This window comes from Ambystoma mexicanum, chromosome 7q (genome assembly GCF_040938575.1).
Source record: "Ambystoma mexicanum isolate Mex_15411 chromosome 7q, UKY_AmexF1_1, whole genome shotgun sequence".
Lineage (NCBI taxonomy): Eukaryota > Metazoa > Chordata > Amphibia > Caudata > Ambystomatidae > Ambystoma > Ambystoma mexicanum.
Genome location: NC_090941.1, coordinates 1,122,797,684 through 1,122,817,520, shown reverse-complemented (window position 1 = coordinate 1,122,817,520; position 19,837 = coordinate 1,122,797,684). Strand labels below are relative to the sequence as shown.

Below are 19,837 nucleotides of genomic sequence, written 5' to 3'. Positions count from 1 at the left end.
TGTGACTCCATTACTGCTGTCTTGCTGCTCTTTAGTCAGAACTCGGCAGTGCAGGAAACTAGTGATAAAGTGATTGTGACTCCATTACTGCTGTCTTGCTGCTCTTTAGTCAGAACTCAGCAGTGCAGGAAACTAGTGATAAAGTGACTGTGACTCCATTACTGCTGTCTTGCTGCTCTAGTGATAAAGTGATTGTGAATCCTTTCCTGCTGTCTTGCTGCTCTTTAGTCAGAACTCAGCAGTACAGGAAACTAGTGATAAAGTGATTGTGAATCCATTCCTGCTGTCTTGCTGCTCTTTAGTCAGAACTCAGCAGTGCAGGGAACTAGTGATAAATTGATTGTGACACCATTACTGCTGTCTTGCTGCTCTTTAGTCAGAACTCGGCAGTGCAGGAAACTAGTGATAAAGTGATTGTGAATCCATTCCTGCTGTCTTGCTGCTCTTTAGTCAGAACTCAGCAGTGCAGGAAACTAGTGATAAAGTGACTGTGACTCCATTACTGCTGTCTTGCTGCTCTAGTGATGAAGTGATTGTGAATCCATTACTGCTGTCTTGCTGCTCTTTAGTCAGAACTCAGCAGTGCAGGAAACTAGTGATAAAGTGACTGTGACTCCATTACTGCTGTCTTGCTGCTCTAGTGATAAAGTAATTGTGAATCCATTACTGCTGTCTTGCTGCTCTTTAGTCTGAACTCGGCAGTGCAGGAAACTAGTGATAAAGTGACTGTGACTCCATTACTGCTGTCTTGCTGCTCTTTAGTCAGAACTCGGCAGTGCAGGAAACTAGTGATAAAGTGACTGTGACTCTATTACTGCTGTCTTGCTGCTCTTTAGTCAGAACTCGGCAGTGCAGGAAACTAGTGATAAAGTGACTGTGACTCCATTACTGCTGTCTTGCTGCTCTTTAGTCAGAACTCGGCAGTGCAGGAAACTAGTGATAAAGTGACTGTGACTCCATTACTGCTGTCTTGCTGCTCTTTAGTCAGAACTCAGCAGTGCAGGAACCTAGTGATAAAGTGACTGTGACTCCATTACTGCTGTCTTGCTGCTCTAGTGATAAAGTGACTGTGAATCCATTACTGCTGTCTTGCTGCTCTTTAGTCAGAACTCGGCAGTGCAGGAAACTAGTGATAAAGTGACTGTGACTCCATTACTGCTGTCTTGCTGCTCTTTAGTCAGAACTCGGCAGTGCAGGAAACTAGTGATAAAGTGACTGTGACTCCATTACTGCTGTCTTGCTTCTCTTTAGTCAGAATTCGGCAGTGCAGGAAACTAGTGATAAAGTGACTGTGACTCCATTACTGCTGTCTTGCTGCTCTTTAGTCAGAACTCGGCAGTGCAGGAAACTAGTGATAAAGTGATTATGAATCCATTCCTGCTGTCTTGCTGCTCTTTAGTCAGAACTCGGCAGTGCAGTAAACTAGTGATAAAGTGACTGTGACTCCATTACTGCTGTCTTGCTGCTCTTTAGTCAGAACTCGGCAGTGCAGGAAACTAGTGATAAAGTGACTGTGACTCCATTACTGCGGTCTTGCTGCACTTTAGTCAGAACTCGGCAGTGCAGGAAACTAGTGATAAAGTGATTGTGACTCCATTACCGCTGTCTTGCTGCTCTTTAGTCAGAACTCGGCAGTGCAGGAAACTAGTGATAAATTGATTGTGAATCCATTCCTGCTGTCTTGCTGCTCTTTAGTCAGAACTCGGCAGTGCAGGAAACTAGTGATAAAGTGACTGTGACTCCATTACTGCTGTCTTGCTGCTCTTTAGTCAGAACTCGGCAGTGGAGGAAACTAGTGATAAAGTGACTGTGACTCCATTACTGCTGTCTTGCTGCTCTTTAGTCAGAACTCAGCAGTGCAGGAAACTAGTGATAAAGTGACTGTGACTCCATTACTGCTGTCTTGCTGCTCTAGTGATAAAGTGATTGTGAATCCATTACTGCTCTCTTGCTGCTCTTTAGTCAGAACTCGGCAGTGCAGGAAACTAGTGATAAAGTGACTGTGACTCCATTACTGCTGTCTTGCTGCTCTTTAGTCAGAACTCGGCAGTGCAGGAAACTAGTGATAAAGTGATTGTGAATCCATTACTGCTGTCTTGCTGCTCTTTAGTCAGAACTCGGCAGTGCAGGAAACTAGTGATAAAGTGACTGTGACTCCATAACTGCTGTCTTGCTGCTCTTTAGTCAGAACTCGGCAGTGCAGGAAACTAGTAATAAAGTGACTGTGACTCCATTACTGCTGTCTTGCTGCTCTTTAGTCAGAACTCGGCAGTGCAGGAAACGAGTGATAACGTGACTGTGACTCCATTACTGCTGTCTTGCTGCTCTTTAGTCAGAACTCGGCAGTGCAGAAAACTAGTGATAAAGTGACTGTGACTCCATTACTTCTGTCTTGCTGCTCTTTAGTCAGAACTCGGCAGTGCAGGAAACTAGTGATAAAGTGACTGTGAATCCATTCCTGCTGTCTTGCTGCTCTTTAGTCAGAACTCGGCAGTGCAGGAAACTAGTGATAAAGTGACTGTGACTCCATTACTGCTGTCTTGCTGCTCTTTAGTCAGAACTCGGCAGTGCAGGAAACTAGTGATAAAGTGATTGTGACTCCATTACTGCTGTCTTGCTGCTCTTTAGTCAGAACTCAGCAGTGCAGGAAACTAGTGATAAAGTGACTGTGACTCCATTACTGCTGTCTTGCTGCTCTAGTGATAAAGTGATTGTGAAACCTTTCCTGCTGTCTTGCTGCTCTTTAGTCAGAACTCAGCAGTGCAGGAAACTAGTGATAATGTGATTGTGAATCCATTCCTGCTGTCTTGCTGCTCTTTAGTCAGAACTCGGCAGTGCAGGAAACTAGTGATAAAGTGATTGTGACACCATTACTGCTGTCTTGCTGCTCTTTAGTCAGAACTCGGCAGTGCAGGAAACTAGTGATAAAGTGATTGTGAATCCATTCCTGCTGTCTTGCTGCTCTTTAGTCAGAACTCAGCAGTGCAGGAAACTAGTGATAAAGTGATTGTGACCCCATTACTACTGTCTTGCTGCTCTTTAGTCAGAACTCAGCAGTCCAGGAAACTAGTGATAAAGTGAGTGTGACTCCATTACTGCTGTCTTGCTGCTCTTTAGTCAGAACTCAGCAGTGCAGGAAACTAGTGATAAAGTGATTGTGAATCCATTACTGCTGTCTTGCTGCTCTTTAGTCAGAACTCAGCAGAAGTGATTGTGACTCCATTACTGCTGTGTTGCTGCTCTAGTGATAAAGTGATTGTGAATCCATTACTGCTGTCTTGCTGCTCTTTAGTCAGAACTCGGCAGTGCAGGAAACTAGTGATAAAGTGATTGTGACTCCATTACTGCTGTCTTGATGCTCTAGTGATGAAGTGATTGTGAATCCATTACTGCTGTCTTGCTGCTCTAGTGATAAAGTGATTGTGAATCCATTACTGCTGTCTTGCTGCTCTTTAGTCAGAACTCAGCAGTGCCGGACACTAGTGAAAAAGTGACTGTGAATCCATTACTGCGGTCTTGCTGCTCTTTAGTCAGAACTCAGCAGTGCAGGAAACTAGTGATTAAGTGACTGTGACTCCATTACTGCTGTCTTGCTGCTCTTTAGTCAGAACTCGGCAGTGCAGGAAACTAGTGATAACGTGATTGTGAATCCATTACTGCTGTCTTGCTGCTCTAGTGTAAAGTGATTGTGAATCCATTACTGCTGTCTTGCTGCTCTTTAGTCAGAACTCAGCAGTGCAGGACACTAGTGATAAAGTGATTGTGAATCCATTACTGCTGTCTTGCTGCTCTTTAGTCAGAACTCAGCAGTGCAGGAAACTATGGATAAAGTGATTGTGACTCCATTACTGCTGTCTTGCTGCTCTTTAGTCAGAACTCAGCAGTGCAGGAAACTAGTGATAAAGTGACTGTGACTCCATTACTGCTGTCTTGCTGCTCTAGTGATAAGGTGATTGTGAATCCATTACTGCTGTCTTGCTGCTCTTTAGTCAGAACTCGGCAGTGCAGGAAACTAGTGATAAAGTGATTGTGACTCCATTACTGCTGTCTTGCTGCTCTAGTGATGAAGTGATTGTGAATCCATTACTGCTGTCTTGCTGCTCTAGTGATAAAGTGATTGTGAATCCTTTACTGCTGTCTTGCTGCTCTTTAGTCAGAACTCAGCAGTGCAGGACACTAGTGAAAAAGTGACTGTGAATCCTTTACTGCGGTCTTGCTGCTCTTTAGTCAGAACTCAGCAGTGCGGGACACTAGTGATAAAGTGACTGTGACTCCATTACTGCTGTCTTGCTGCTCTTTAGTCAGAACTCGGCAGTGCAGGAAACTAGTGATAAAGTGATTGTGAATCCATTACTGCTGTCTTGCTGCTCTAGTGATAAAGTGATTGTGAATCCATTACTGCTGCCTTGCTGCTCTTTAGTCAGAACTCAGCAGTGCAGGACACTAGTGATAAAGTGATTGTGAATCCATTACTGCTGTCTTGCTGCTCTTTAGTCAGAACTCAGCAGTGCAGGAAACTATGGATAAAGTGATTGTGACTCCATTACTGCTGTCTTGCTGCTCTTTAGTCAGAACTCAGCAGTGCAGGAAACTAGTGATAAAGTGACTGTGACTCCATTACTGCTGTCTTGCTGCTCTTTAGTCAGAACTCAGCAGTGCAGGAAACTATGGATAAAGTGATTGTGACTCCATTACCGCTGTCTTGCTGCTCTTTAGTCAGAACTCAGCAGTGCAGGAAACTAGTGATAAAGTGATTGTGAATCCATTACTGCTGTCTTGCTGCTCTAGTGATAAAGTGATTGTGAATCCATTACTGCAGTCTTGCCGCTCTTTAGTCAGAACTCAGCAGTGCAGGACACTAGTGGTAAAGTGATTGTGAATCCATTACTGCTGTCTTGCTGCTCTTCTACAGCCATTTCTTCCCTCAACACCAAACCCGTCATGACGGCAAATGTCCTAATTGAAGCTGTAAATTTGCTACTCATGTAATGAAAATGTCTTAACCAAGTGTGCTGTCACAAACTTAATTTATATGCAGTAGGTGTGTCCTCACAACTGTTCCTTGAGTTGAAGTCCTGTTTAAACGTCATAGGCATAGGCAACAGATTTACATGTTGTATGGTATTTGACAGCTGCTGCCATCATTTTCCTAGATACTGAGCCACTTTCCAGATTTTGCCATCTTATGGCCAGGTAATGCCCTCATGCCAGTCATAAAAGCCAAAAAAGTTAGCATTGAGGGAGGGACAAGAAAGTAAATTCAGGAGGTGTGGGCAGTGGTATTTGCTTTAGTGTTTTGCGTTGGGATGGAGATGTTGTCATGTTGTACATAGTCCCCTTCTGCCACCGTTATCCACCCACTGATATAGTGGTTCATGGGGCAGAAAATGGGGGCGCAAAACGCATGTGGTGCCAGTCAACATTAAAAACTACAGCGGGGTAGCTATGAACTCTGGGGATGTGTTCCACCTCGGCGTTCCAAGTGGCATCACGTATAACTGGTTACATCTCATTGACGTTGCGATGGCACCCGGATCGCATGAGGAGAACACAGGCCCATAGTCCACAGCTACCCAGTCTGCAATGCTATGTGTTTGGAGAAGCTGATGTTGTGGCAGTGAGCTTCCACTGCAGACTGATTGAGTAATGCTCTCACTTTCTCCCACCTAGCAATGCTTCCAATGAAAGTGCTGTGACATTTGGGGGGTACGACACGACCAAGTACTCTGGAAACCTCAGCTGGGTCCCAGTCGCTTCTACAGGACACTGGCAAATACCCCTAGAAAGGTAAGTACCGCATAACTGACCTAGTTCTTCTGGTGTTTTTTTTTTTAGTTGTATTTATTTGCATTGGACCTTTGCTTTATATCTTTTCTACATATGTTTGTTTGAATACTAGTTCCTGGCTTTGCAGTTTAGCCCTGAAATCTATGACTATTATGTTTGAAGTAGAATCATCTAGGAACTCATGAATAGGAAGGGTGAACTCAGTTTGTCTGTCTGTCAGTCTCTCTTTCCCCCCTTTTACACACTCTCTCTCCTCTCTCTCTATCTCTCTCTCCCTCTCTCTCCATCTCTCTCGTTCTCGTTCTCTCTTTTTTCTGTCCTCTCTCTCACTCTACCTCGCTCTCTCTTTGGGATGAAATGACTTCTGCCCTGCAGGAGTACAAAGGTAAAGGTGAGTCGTGGCTAATCCACCCATGGAACCCTCACACTTCTACAAAACAAGAGGCATCCCAAGCATTAAGGCGAAGCAGGTGCAGATAAGAGCGGTACCTCCCGGGGCTTGTGGTATTGTGGGTCCTGGGCACACCATACCTTTAAGAGGGGTGTGAATGTGAAACAGCAACAGCACAAGAGTACACAATAAAGGACTATCCAATCACGTTTCTATTAAAATGTATACACTTTAATTTAACACAACACTGTAGAACAAACTATTAAAAACACTATCAAACCCCTCCTCCCCCCCGGAAAGGAATAGAGGGAAATGCAGAATGTGACGACGCAACACTTTGAATATTCATCACAAAGGAAAACGCCAATAAAATACCACAATGTCCAAACGGAGATACCTCTTGGTGAGAAATGTGCACAATTGTGCACAATTGCGCCTAGATGCAGGCTTCTGCTGGGTTCCGCAAGGATATATGCAATATAACTTCTCAATCATTCAATCAAGCTCGTATCTAGGGTCCAAACAATTGGACCCGGGTGCTGGGCCTTTCTAAAAGTGTACTCATCCTTTGGTGGTGGTTCGACAGCATCAGACCAAGCCTTGCATCATTGTTTGAGTGGTTCTAATGGAGCGGGATGATGGGGACACCAGGGATGGTTGGGTATTATAGTGTCGTAGCCTTTCACTCTCTTGTCTCGCTGGCAGGCAGAGGCATGCTATCTGACTAGAATACACACAACCCTTCCGCGGCTGGCCTGGGCTCACACTGTTAACACCTCTATGCTGTATATCAGATCTGGCTCTTAGGAATTATAGAAACCCTCCAGCACCATACCTCTCAAGGTATGGTTTGTATTTTCTGGATTACCCTGCCACCACGTGAGGAGTTTATCGTAATCATATATAATCCACAGCAGAAATGGAAAATGACATGCAACCTCTGCACTGCAGTAATTTGGCTATTGCAGCAGCTGTCAAACAGGGCACCTCTGAACTGTGATCCTGCCCTGTGCCACTGGAGAGCAGGGTCTGCAGATCAGGAAACTGATCCAGCAGGGCCCAGGTGACCCCTGATCCTGCCCTGTGCCGCTGGAGAGCAGGGTCTGCAGATCAGGAAACTGATCCAGCAGGGCCCAGGTGACCCCTGATCCTGCCCTGTGCCGCTGGAGAGCAGGGTCTGCAGATCAGGAAACTGATCCAGCAGGGCCCAGGTGACCCCTGATCCTGCCCTGTGCCGCTGGAGAGCAGGGTCTGCAGATCAGGAAACTGATCCAGCAGGGCCCAGGTGACCCCTGGTCCTGCCCTGTGCCGCTGGAGAGCAGGGTCTGCAGATCAGGAAACTGATCCAGCAGGGCCCAGGTGACCCCTCATCCTGCCCTGTGCCACTGGAGAGCTGGGTCTGCAGATCAGGAAACTGATCCAGCAGGGCACAGGTGACCCCTGATCCTGCCCTGTGCCACTGCCAGCAGGGCACAGGTGACCCCTGATCCTGCCCTGTGCCACTGTAGAGCAGGGTCTGCAGATCGGGAAACTGATCCAGCAGGGCACAGGTGACTCCTGCCAGCAGGGCACAGGTGACCCCTGAGCCTGCCCTGTGCCACTCGAGAGCAGGGTCTGCAGATCAGGAAACGGATCCAGCAGGGCACAGGTGACCCCTGATCCTGCCCTGTGCCACTGCCAGCAGGGCACAGGTGACCCCTGATCCTGCCCTGTGCCACTGGAGAGCTGGGTCTGCAGATCGGAAAACTGACAGCTGGGCACGGGTGCATGATATGCTTTTGGCATGGAGCTTACTGAAAACGGGTATATTTTCTAAGATGTAATTACCCACATCATTTTTATTAATTTATACAAATCAAGAAAGTCAGGGCTTCTACACCATCACACTCTCTCTTTAGTCTAGTGAAAGATATGGAGAGAGAGAGAGGGAGACGGATAGAGAGAGAGAAATAGAGAGAGACCTGGAGATTCACAGAGAAATGACATTAATATTCGACTCTTTAGCATGTTTATGTGTACATTTTCTTTAAGAGATAGGTTGGTGATGTTATTTATAATATAACATTAATTTACATTGTACGCCCCAGTGTGGTTGCCGAAAATATTGAGCAATAATTGCGTGTTGCACGACAGACTACAGCAGCTGCATGTCAGCTGTCCTTGCAGCAGTCACCACTACTCTTTCCAGAAAGGGTTCCTTGGCATCCAACCGAGGATTGTCCATGCCAGAGCCGTACCCAGCTGCATGAAGTGGCCTCTGCTGCCACCTAGCGACGTGTAGGTGGACTGCTCTATTTTCGCTGAGGCAATGAGGGTGGTGAAACTAATTAAGTTGCATTTCTTTGTGCTTATTGCATTCTGGCCCTTTGTGAGAATTGAAGACAACTATTAAAGAAGGAAGTGATTCATGTTTACACATTTCCCACAGTGTGCTTTGATTGTTTGACTGTGTAATGGTTAGACACACTGGCCTTTACAAATACAGGCTGACTGAACATGTATGTGTCAGGTGTGTAGATCTGTAGTCGAGTCGCTGGTCTCATGTGTGATGTCACTCCTCTGCACGCCCCTATTTTGAGGTATTGAGTGGCTACTGGCCTGACTTTAGTACATGGTTGATACCCCCGGATTACTTTATTGGCATGTGTCTATATTGGAAACATACAGTAATCGGTAAATAAATGAATGCATCTGTTTAGATTCTGGCACTGCACATTCCCAACCACTGGAAAGAGTGGGTTCCTGTATATCTTTGGCAATTTCGCTATTCAGACCAACCTGTCCATCAATGGAATCCGGCCTTGCACCTGTATTTCACTGCCTGAGCAAGTATGAGTGTTCAGAGCACCTTATAGCCGGTCCTCTCTTCAGATGGGATATTCCGGTGGCTTCTTCGACTCCTTACTGAAGCCTCCTCAATCTATCCTTGGCCCCGGTAATAGGGGCTAGCCTCTTACTGTATGGGTGTGCATGTGTCAGCTGCATTCATAATGTCAGAACTTTCAGTCCATTCGGGTTGTTGGGAGGATAGCTCAGGGGCAACGCATTTCCCTTGTAAGCAAGACATCGTGGAAAACTACAGGTTCGTATCCTGGTACTATGCTTAGAGTCTGGTCCCCAGTATGAAGAATTTGAACGACGCCTGCTATATAGTTTAGGTTGTATTTTTAAAACTATGATATGATAGGTTATTTATAACACGCTTAATACCCAGAGGTTTCTAAGCGCCTTAAGCGCGGACCCAGGGATCGAACCTCTGGTGCTCCACGTCGTATTGCTTCCAAGGCGAGCTGTTAGGCAGAATCCTGTGCAGTGCCCTTAGGGACCCCTACACACAATTAAGACTACAGGTGGCAATACAAGTTTTACCTTTGGTACAAGCCTGTACTACTATGTCAGAGTGGTAGCAGTGGCGGAGCAGCCAGGCTTATCTCAAGAGTATGAGCAGTAGCAGAGATTACACAAAGGGACCACAATTACTGTGACTCAAGCAAACACTGCCTCAAGGTTTCAAGTAGAAAAATATAAGTACATTTATTTTTAAACCATTTTTTAAAAACACGACACTTCTATTAATTCAAAAACCACACATAAAATACACTACAACCAACCAATTCACTTTGTACGGTATAACTTCAAGGTAAGTACCCTGTGTTTTAGCAGGCCGGTGTTGTGAAACAAAAGTCGTTACCGGGAATACACTTGCAATCACTTTTTGACAGTAATGACAGCTCGGTCTTACTAAAGAAACGTGTATCCACAGCAAGAAATGATACCGGAGATACCCAGAGAGAGTTGGGGGCAGAAATCATAGGCAATACTTTTGTCAGGGCAGACAGAACCAAAGAACACTCTTAGACAGAAATTCAAGAGTCAATAGGCCGGAGCCAGTGTCAATTGGAACCCGGTTCCTGTTGTCGAGGATCACACAGTTGGATTCAACGTAGCCAGGAGTATTTTGATATTGTCAACAGAGGAAGCAAAAGTTATAAGAAGGAGGGAAGACAAGGGCGAGCCTTGGAGGTGAAGAAAAGGCATTCACCCTAATTCCTCGAGCAGAACACAGTACCTTATTCAAAGAAGAAGTGGGTGCCACAGCAGTTATTCCTGGTAGTTTCGTGCAGACCCACGGTTCCTGGAGCTTTGATCCGAAGGAGGATGTCTGGAGGGGTCTGCACCACACAGGGCTGAAGCCGGCAGCAGCGATGGTGAATAAAAGGTGTGCTCTTAAAAACAGGAGAGGCGCTTCAGATGGCTATCTGGACCACTACAGCAGTGTGCAGCGATTTCGACCATGAAGAGGATCCTCTGGCTGTAGAAGATGAGCTGGTTATCCCCATCAAGCTCAAGGGAAGAAGACTCCGGACTGGATCTTCTCTGGTTGTCAAAGGGTAGATAGCTCAGGACTGCAGCAGGGCTTCACCGGGACGGTATAGTTGCAGCAGCCGTCTTCTTCTCTGCTTCTCTTCAGTTCCTTGTAGTTCCAGTGGCGACTCTAACTTCTAGCCCAAGAGACCTGACTTTTATGTGAATATCCCCCACTCACACAGCCCGGACAACCACCTCAGCCAATCATGGCAAAGTGCGACTCGGGTTTCCTAGGATACCTTGTGCAGGGGGTGACTACATCCCTCTCTCACATTCAGCCCACCTAGACACCCAGGCGCCTAGAGGAGGGCTTCTTGGCAGAAACCCGCCAAAAGACGGTGAACAAAGAAGGTAAACCTGGTTTGCCATGCAAAGTAAAATACAAGAAGGACTTTAACAAAAAGAAATGGTGAATAAACCAGACCGGAGCCAAAAGAAAGACGATTTGGTCAAGCGGGTTTTAAGTTTGAGGCTAATATAATAGCCTAAAACAATACCACGTTTATATAGTATAATTGTGGTAGAAAAGTTAGGGTAGATACCACTGCCTCCAGCCAAGTCTTAGTGTTAAGAGAGCAAAACAATGCTCTAGGAGGTACAGATACAAAGGGTTAAGGATTAACCCTTTGCAGTACTCCATGTAAGATGGGATGTACAGGATCTGTGGTTAAATGACTAAGTAAAGTTAATGGCAACTTTACCATTTTCTCGGGGACAGTAGTCAGCCTCAGAAATGGAGTTGGTGGGAAGTCCAAAAGACAACCCTGTGTCACTGCACTGAAGGTGCTGTGTAACACACAAAAGAAGGGGGCCACTGAAGTGGTGTACTCCAGAGTCCACGATCACAAAAACAGATGAAATACACATGGCAAAACACAAGTAATAGAGGGAAAAAGGGGTACACTCTTACTAAGTGGATAAACAAAGTCCAGAAATCCAGCAAAGCTGCTGGGGGACTCACTAGGTAAGGGAAATTAGCCATAGAATGAGAATTCTCCCTAACACAAGCGTGTTGCCTCTGAGCAATCCTCCCAAGCTATGGGCCTTATTGCAGAAATGACAGTGTTGGAGCACGTGGTGCTATAGTGGCCGTAACATATTTATCAGCACTTTACCAACACTTTCCCTTACGGCAGAATTCCATGTTGCTAGTAAGGTGGAGAGGATAGCAGGAGTATATAGCTGGAGGTTTTGGCTCCACTTGTAAGGTCATTTTGATTGGTTTCTAGAATATATCATAGCCTTACAATTCTTTTTTAGCATCCTGCATTCTGATCTAACATCCCCTCGCAGAAAGTGCCACGCCAAAATTCAATTCGGCAACAATAAACAGGCGAGTCTATTTACACTGCATAGAAACAGAAAATATAAGTGTCTGAAAGGACAAGTGCTATTCCCGCAATTCCACTGGATGATTCCGGTCCATCTAACTCCTGGTCCTTCCCGTCCAGGCATTTTCATTAGAGGTATTGAAATGATCATTTTATATTGCACCATTGTATAGGGACTGGCGGAGGACCAGATATCCTGCTTCTCGCCACCACTAGAATGATGCGTGTTTTCTAAGAATTTCTCTTTTTGAAATATTTATGGCTTCAACAGGTTGAAGATTTTAAATTCCACTGTAAAATTAGGAATCACTGTACACCGGTTCATAATTCTGGGTTCAAAATACACCTGTGAAAACACAGGGTTTATTTTACTTAGATACTCTCAAAAGACAATGTGCATGTGTGTGCAGAAAATGCTGTTCATCAAATGGAAATCACTGTCCACTAGCTTTAAATGAAGATGCTACAGTAATCTGGAGAAAGAGATAGATCATAGGCGTTCAAACATATGGAATTGCTGGTTTGACGAGAGCATGACTTTTGACCTTTGAAGTCTACCGTAGGCTGTCCTTTCAATATGGACTTTGCTTTCTAGCACTGGAATATGGTGTTCAGGTAATCCATGCACCACCTAGAATTGTGCTAGAAAGATAGCATTCTAATTCTGTCCCTTATCCTTTGAGAGGTGGGAGGGACAGCAATCCCATTCAGTTGGCATCCAGAATCTTTGCCTGTAGTCCTTTGTGCAGACCACAGACTTTGTGATGGGAAAGCAAAGTTGTGTGCCTTCTCTGAGCACCTAACAATGAGCGCCAAACTGGTTTGCTGATACCTTGGGCGCAGGTTACAATGATCACCCCAAAAGGTTTCAGAAGAAGCACTAAGTGGACAAAGAGAGGTCCAGGCTGGATCCTGGATTTCTCTGGTTCATTGGAGTGCTTCATTACTCCTCAAATGCTCCCCTGGTTTGCAGTGCTTAACTCAAGCTCTGATACTATCCACAGGTCCACCAAACTACTATCACTGGGTGAGGGTGTCTCGGCCTCCCTCGGAAGACTCCTGTAGACATTCATCAGAATCTAGTTTTTCACATCATGTGTTATTTAAGATGCTGTTTCTCCAATATTTCTACGTGAGTGATATAATGTAGAAACCAGTTTAGTCAGTCAATGGCCAACCAGACCCTTTCTCCTTTGCCCCTGACTAACCTTTCTAACCCTAAGAACAGTGGAACATTTGTGATTGTCTTGTATTTCCTCCAAACATTCTCATGGGTTTCTTTCATTTTATAAGTATAGCTCGGCCTTCTATGCGTGAGTAGTGTCTGTCAACGGATCAAAGGGTCGCTCCTCTTATATCATGAAAGATAAACTTTATCAACCTGGCGGATATGCCTACACTTTCATGCGTCATTTCAGGTTACTTTGAAGGAAACATTTATCTATTGACTTCACTAAACAAGTATTTGCTGAAGTGAATGATACATATTTTAATCAATTATACAGACATCAAGATTCATTTGAAAATACGTCTTTTGCAAAGTCGGATGCCTTTGGTAGATTGGTCGGACCAACGTGTGCCTTTAGCCTTACGCATGTGTATTTCCATTTCTTGGCATTGTTGCTGGCCTTGATTGTGTTGTGTTTTATGTTAAGTTCTGGTGTGCTGCTGATCACCCTCAACTCCAGAATCAATATATTTTAGTAGGAAGCCCTTAGCTGCTCCGCTGCAGTACCCTGAGAAAGTACTTATGGAAACAGAACACTGTCTTTTCAAAATGTTGTTTCCTGACAATGCTCACCGTCACATGCACACTGTCGATCATGGTGAAGGCCGCTCACTTCCTTGAGGAACCACACAAGATATCCCTCAGCTTATTTTGCACAAATCAATATAATTGTGTGATTATTGTGAACAATAGTCTTGTAAAGAAGAAGACATCCCTTTCTGTCTGCCCCCACCCTAGTAGTACATTCAAATGGTGCATTGTATCTGCGAGACATGTGCAATACTCTTTTTTTCTATCTCAGTATCTCCATCAATGGAAAGGTCGTGGCCTGCAAGGACGGATGCCAAGCCATAGTGGACACTGGCGTCGCTCTGATCGCTGGACCCTCAAACTGTATCTTACATATCCAGCAAGAAATTGGAGCAACACTGGATTCTAAAGGAGAGGTAGGTGTCTTCTGCCCATCAAACCTGTTGCAATGTTATCCCACCTTAACTCCCTTAACTCCCTTAACTCCCTTAGAGGAATTATCAATCAATAAACACTGGTCAGCAAATGAGACCGTATAAAAACAGCACCTACGTTCAAAAGCTCAACAACCATATGTATATATATATATATATATATATATATATATATATATATATATATATATATATATATATAATGCCTGTGTTTGAGTCACATTGGCACCCCTCAAGAACCTCCTCTTTTTACTTGGTTTGTATAGTGTATGTCTGGGATCAAACAGCGACACTCACCTCTGCTAATCATCATGTTTGGTGACCTCATTTGTCTAAACAATAATACCCACAATATTGGCTTTTCCGTTAGAATCACATTTTCCAGACTTGTATCCGGGATGTGTGAGAAGTTGTTCTCGTTGGACTGCTACACACGGGTGGGATATGGCTTGCATTAGCGATGAATCTTGTGCGCAGTGGAGGGAATAGGTTCTACTTGAAGGATTAGAAGACCATTAATAGGATGTACTTGAGGGAGAGATACACACATAGATAGAGTTTATTTTAAGAGAAGTATGACATTTAAAAAGGACTTGGTTGAAGCCGAGGTATTTGGTGAATGGCCTTGGTTTTACATAAGCAGTTGATCAAAGCACAGCAAGAGACTACATCAGTGGGGTGCAGCCATGTGGCGACCACTAGAGGCGTGGACAGTAAGGCTTACACTTAGAAAGACATCACCTAATCCAGACCACAACACATTAAAACATGAAGTGTGTCTTGCTTCATGTATGCACATGCAAGCAGACAGAAACATGCCATTCAAAACATACGTCTGTTCTGGCGGAGATGAGGTCAACAGATCGCCAACAGAGTGTGAAACAGAGGTTACATTCCCATTGCCCCAGGAATTGCCCCAGGAAAAAAACGATGATGTTAGCTTTTAATGCCTAGAGGTTGCCAAGCACAACACTATTCCTTCAGATGTGCTCTGGAGCAAGTATGTGTGTTTATGTGTGTGCGTGTTTGTCCCTCTTTGGTGAAGATTTGCGATGAGACAAAATCCCACTTCTGAAGCAAAATTCTTAAACTTGTTTGGATACCAGAGAGCATCCGTGGTGATAGTGGGCTTGCTACATGTTGGTGACAGACGAGAGAAAATACTAATAATGTAGAAAAGTTTGTAGAGATTTTTGGAGGCACCGATGCCTTGCATTCAGGGTCTGTAGCTGAGTGTATCCTGTTATTGTGATTTGTTGAGATAAACTCATAGTTGTAAAGAAAAAGCCCTAGCATTGTTTGGTGCAAGACACTGCACTCACTGGATGCACCGGGTGTTCCACGTGTTCTTGACGGACAAGAGAACTATCAGATGAAAGGATTTGTAATGACACAATATTTGGAGCCAGCAGAGTACATTCTGTGTCCATAACAGGTGTTTAACAGATAAAGAAGTACAAAATATGTAGACTACCTAGATGGGGAGGAAAACAGGCAGTGCAAGTAATCTTTAGACGCAGTTCAACATCAAGAATACACCTAACTAGGAGGCGGTCTGAGCCCGAGGAAGAGAGGAGCCTTATGCTCAATAGCACATGCACACGCTTGTGCCAGGGGACAAAATAGGGTCTCTTCAAGGGTCACTAGCAGCACAGGAAGGTGGATAAGGTCGATGAAGAACAAGTCCCCACTATTCAAGCAGGACCCCCACTGGTGGGCAGATGCAGGTTGAGAGTGCGGGAAAGAGTCGCTATTTCGCAATAGCGGTGGAAAGGAAAGGGGCCCTCGTGGGCCACTTTGTGTGAAAAAAATGGACTCCAGCACTAGGGGCCACCAGTTGGGGTATGGACTACTCACTGGTCCCCAACTCAGGCAGACCCAGACTTCACCAGTTCAGTCCACTTCGCTGGCAGGTTCGAATGCGACAATCAGGACGTCTCAACACCATGTAGTCTCTGCGGTAGCAGGCTTCAGGGTCAAGAGGGTCACAAGTGCAGCGAACTTGCACAGGTCGTTGCCACAGCAGGGCAACACGGTAACCACGTTTACTCCGGTCCGGGCACTCCCGTCTCACTTCAGACCTGGGAATGCCAAGTGTACGATATTCGGTGTGAGGGTGCCGTGGACACAGAGCAAGCAGTATACCAAGTTTCGAGGGCTTCCTCGAAACCACAGCGGTGACAGAGCAAATGTCCCGTGTAAGCTGGTCAGCCCACTGGTTGGCCCAGGGACACTTCCGAAGAGGCTTACTTGCAGGGTTTGATGAAGCTGGCGAGAATAGTTGGTCCCACTATTCCAATGGGTCGAAGTGCCTTCACAGACCTTCTAGGATGATCAGATGCAGAGGGGTCTCGCCGGATGACAGCGGGCTCAGGGTGCCAAACCTTCCAGCGGATCACCAGCGGTTCCTCGACTCGGCTTCTTGTTGCAGGATACTTGGCTCCTTATCATTTGTTTGTGTGAACTCAGGAGATCAACATGGTAGGGGTGCATTCGGCCTCCTCTTATCCAAAGTTCCCTATGCGCCACGGACCACGGTGGTCCCAGGCATTCCGGACACTCCAGACTCTCTGGCACCCAGGATGTGTATTGGGAACAGACATCACAGCCCACATCCTGGAGGCACACACACAAGGCATGCAGAAGCCCGCGAAAGCTTTGGGTTTCGCGGGAAAGTGCATGACCAAATAAGGACTGACCCTGGTCGGCTCGACCTGGGGAAGGTGAAGGGGCAAGATGGCCAAAGAACAGGACAAAGAACCTCGTGGCGTGGCCATTTTGGAGCCAGGCCACTTATTCGTGCCAATCGCGGTAAGCGCGGATAATATGTGCCAATGGACAATATGTGCCTCCTTCCCTGCAGCTCTCTGGCCGGCCTCTCTGGGCCCCCTTCCTGCTCCTACCTGCAAGACAAAAAACCTCAGGGTCATCTTCGACTCCACACTCTCCTTCTCTCCTCACATCTCTGACATCTCTAAGAAGTCACACTACCAGCTACACCTCCTCAGAGGTATCCTTCCTTTCCTCTCCTTCCCCCAGAAGCTCACTGTCTACAGAGCCCTGGTTCTCTCGAAGCTGGACTACTGTAACAGCATCTATCTAAATATTCCTGCCTCTACTCCCTGCCCTCTGCAACTCATCCAGAACTGGACTGTGAGACTTGCCCTTGGCCTCAAGCCAGGGACCGTATCTCTCCAGGACTGAAATCACTACACTGGCTCCCAGTGACTGCGAGGATCAAGTTCAGAACCCTCTGCATTGTCCACAAGGCCGTCTGGGGCCTTCGGCCAAAATACCTTTAACTCTCTCTTCCTAAATATCTTCCTTCTCAAGCTCTTCGCTCATCCGCCTCCAACTCCCTCAGGGTCAGCCGCTTCTCCAAACAACGAGTTGAGGGCAGATCTCTCTCTGCTGCAGGGGCCTCCCTCTGGAACAGCCTTCCTGCCTCCCTGAAACTTGAGGAGAACCATCTCTGGTTCCGGAAGCACCTCAAAACCTTCCTCTTTGCCTCCGCTTTCTCTCCCCCCTGCTAATACTACTGAAACTGCACTGAATCTGCAACTGGACCACTCACCGTTCTCGGTCCTTGGCCCAGCCACTCTCCCCTGCACTGCCTCCCTGCCAACCCCTGCACTGCGGGACTGTGTCTGTATCCCTACAGCCACCCTTCCCAGCACTTGTCTGCACTTACTTCGCACTTGCCACCAGCTGGCCCTTGTTATTTATCCTGTTTGCTGTATGCTATTAACCCTGTACTGCACTTTCCCCTCTCCCTTTCCCCCTTGCACTTTTCCCTTTCCTTCTACCATTTGCACTTGCGCGATCTGAATGACACCTGGCCTAGTAGGATCGTTGTCTGTCTCCCCTTGTTCCCCCCCTGCCTCGTTGCGCCTTGAAACACTTGTGTATAGGCGTGTTACAAATGCCATATCATATCATATCATATCATATGGCAGGAAAGGGCTCAAAACATAAGAAAAACGATAGCTGCCACCAGTCCTGTCCGTGACACATCTGCACAGTTCATAAAAAGTCCAGCGAGAGTTTCTAGGGCCTTGGAAATGACTAGAGACCCAAGGGTGCGGTAAAGTAAGTTGCATTGCACTCTTGTTACATGTTGCACAAAAGCTGCAACATGAGGAAAGGACTAAGGGAAACAAAGTCTCACAGTACTCACTGTCTTAAGGGCATGTCAGTTTCCCCATAAGAAGTGAGCGAAAGCCCAGAGGAGTGCGGCTGAGGGCTGTGCATCTCTGGCAAAGGTTAGATCAGGGTGTAAATCAGCAGCAAAAAGTTTGGGGGTTGACACATGGAGGGAAAATGACCTTCTAATATGAAATCTCTCCTAACACTCACACCTCAGGCTGAGAGGGGTACCTGCCCCTTCCCTGATAGGGACAGGTCTCTGGCAGTGGGGCAGGACCGACTCTGGTAGTCCTCACACCTCAGGCTGAGAGGGGTACCTGCCCCTTCCCTGACAGGGACAGGTCTCTGGCAGTGGGGCAGGACTGACTCTGATAGTCCTCACACCTCAGGCTGAGAGGAGTACCTAACCCTACCTGGCAGGGGCAGGTCTCTGGCAGTGGGGCAGGACTGACTCTAGTAGTCCTCACACCTCAGGCTGAGAGGGGTACCTGCCCCTACCTGACAGGGGCAGGTCTCTGGCAGTGGGGCAGGACCGACTCTGGTAGTCCTCACACCTCAGGCTGAGAGGGGTACCTGCCCCTACCTGGCAAGGGCAGGTCTCTGGCAGTGTGGCAGGACCGGCTCTGGTAGTCCTCACACCTCAGGCTGAGAGGGGTACCTGCTCCTACCTGGCAGGGGCAGGTCTCTGGCAGTGGGGCAGGACTGACTCTGGTAGTCCTGTGGGATGTTTTTACCCATGCATCCAAGCCCTACCATAAAACTGTGCAGTACTGGCATGGAAAACATCATGATGGCCAGAACTCCCCAGAGAGTGCACAGGGAAAACATGAAGAATAGGCTGCCACCCATTTTTGCCTATGTTGTGAGCACAGGAGGGCACTGCCTAAAACCACCATTGGGCTACACACACAGTAGCCTGAAACCATTGGGAATGGCAATGCTGATTGCCAAAAAGCAACTCAGAACTGTGGGGAATTCATTTTCTTAATCCCAAAAAATGGTTGCAATTCCGGTACTCACCACTATCAGAAAGCCAGCGTTTTAAAACCACCAGACTTGTGTGTAAAACTGAACAAATGAACCGAAACCAGGCCAAGGAAAGACTTGCTAAGAGGTGGATACAATGTAAAACTATATTCTGAAATGACTTGAAGGAAGTAATTATTTAATGTATATATAAAAAATAGCTGCATGTAAGTTGGATTTGAATGTAGAAAACTGGGAACTTAAGTGACATTTAGCTGGATTCTGCCTGACAACTACCCCCGACAGGAGTTGAAACTTGATCAAACTGCATTCCCAGGCCTGGCTGCCACCTGCTTCCCTGCCAAAAGGAGATCACACTTCTCTGATTGAATTAAGGGAGGGGACCTGCAGACTGCAGGAGGTTGAACAAAGCCTTGTCCTGGACTCAGGCAAATGTTATATTGGGGGGGGCTGTAAAGTGGCTTCCTTTTGGGAGAACTGGGACGGGCATTGCCTCTGCTAGCAGCTAAGCTTGGGGGAAGTGGATAAACCAGTTATTCCACCATGTGATGTGGGAAGCCACACCCCTTTTTGACCAGGGCATACTTTTAAAAATATGGATAATTCATAGTACATACCTGTCAAAATTATATAA

General features: G+C 46.3%; 1 protein-coding gene across 1 annotated transcript in view; it reads left to right on the top strand.

Annotated features, from left to right (window-relative positions):
• The window catches only part of LOC138528207 (pepsin A-like), a 195,076-nt gene that overhangs the window by 107,919 nt on the left and 67,320 nt on the right, over positions 1-19,837 (top strand). Inside the window, exons 6-7 of the mRNA XM_069639664.1 lie at positions 5,671-5,787; positions 13,908-14,052. Of these exons, the coding sequence (XP_069495765.1) occupies positions 5,671-5,787; positions 13,908-14,052 (262 nt within the window). The remainder of the gene's footprint in view (positions 1-5,670; positions 5,788-13,907; positions 14,053-19,837) is intronic.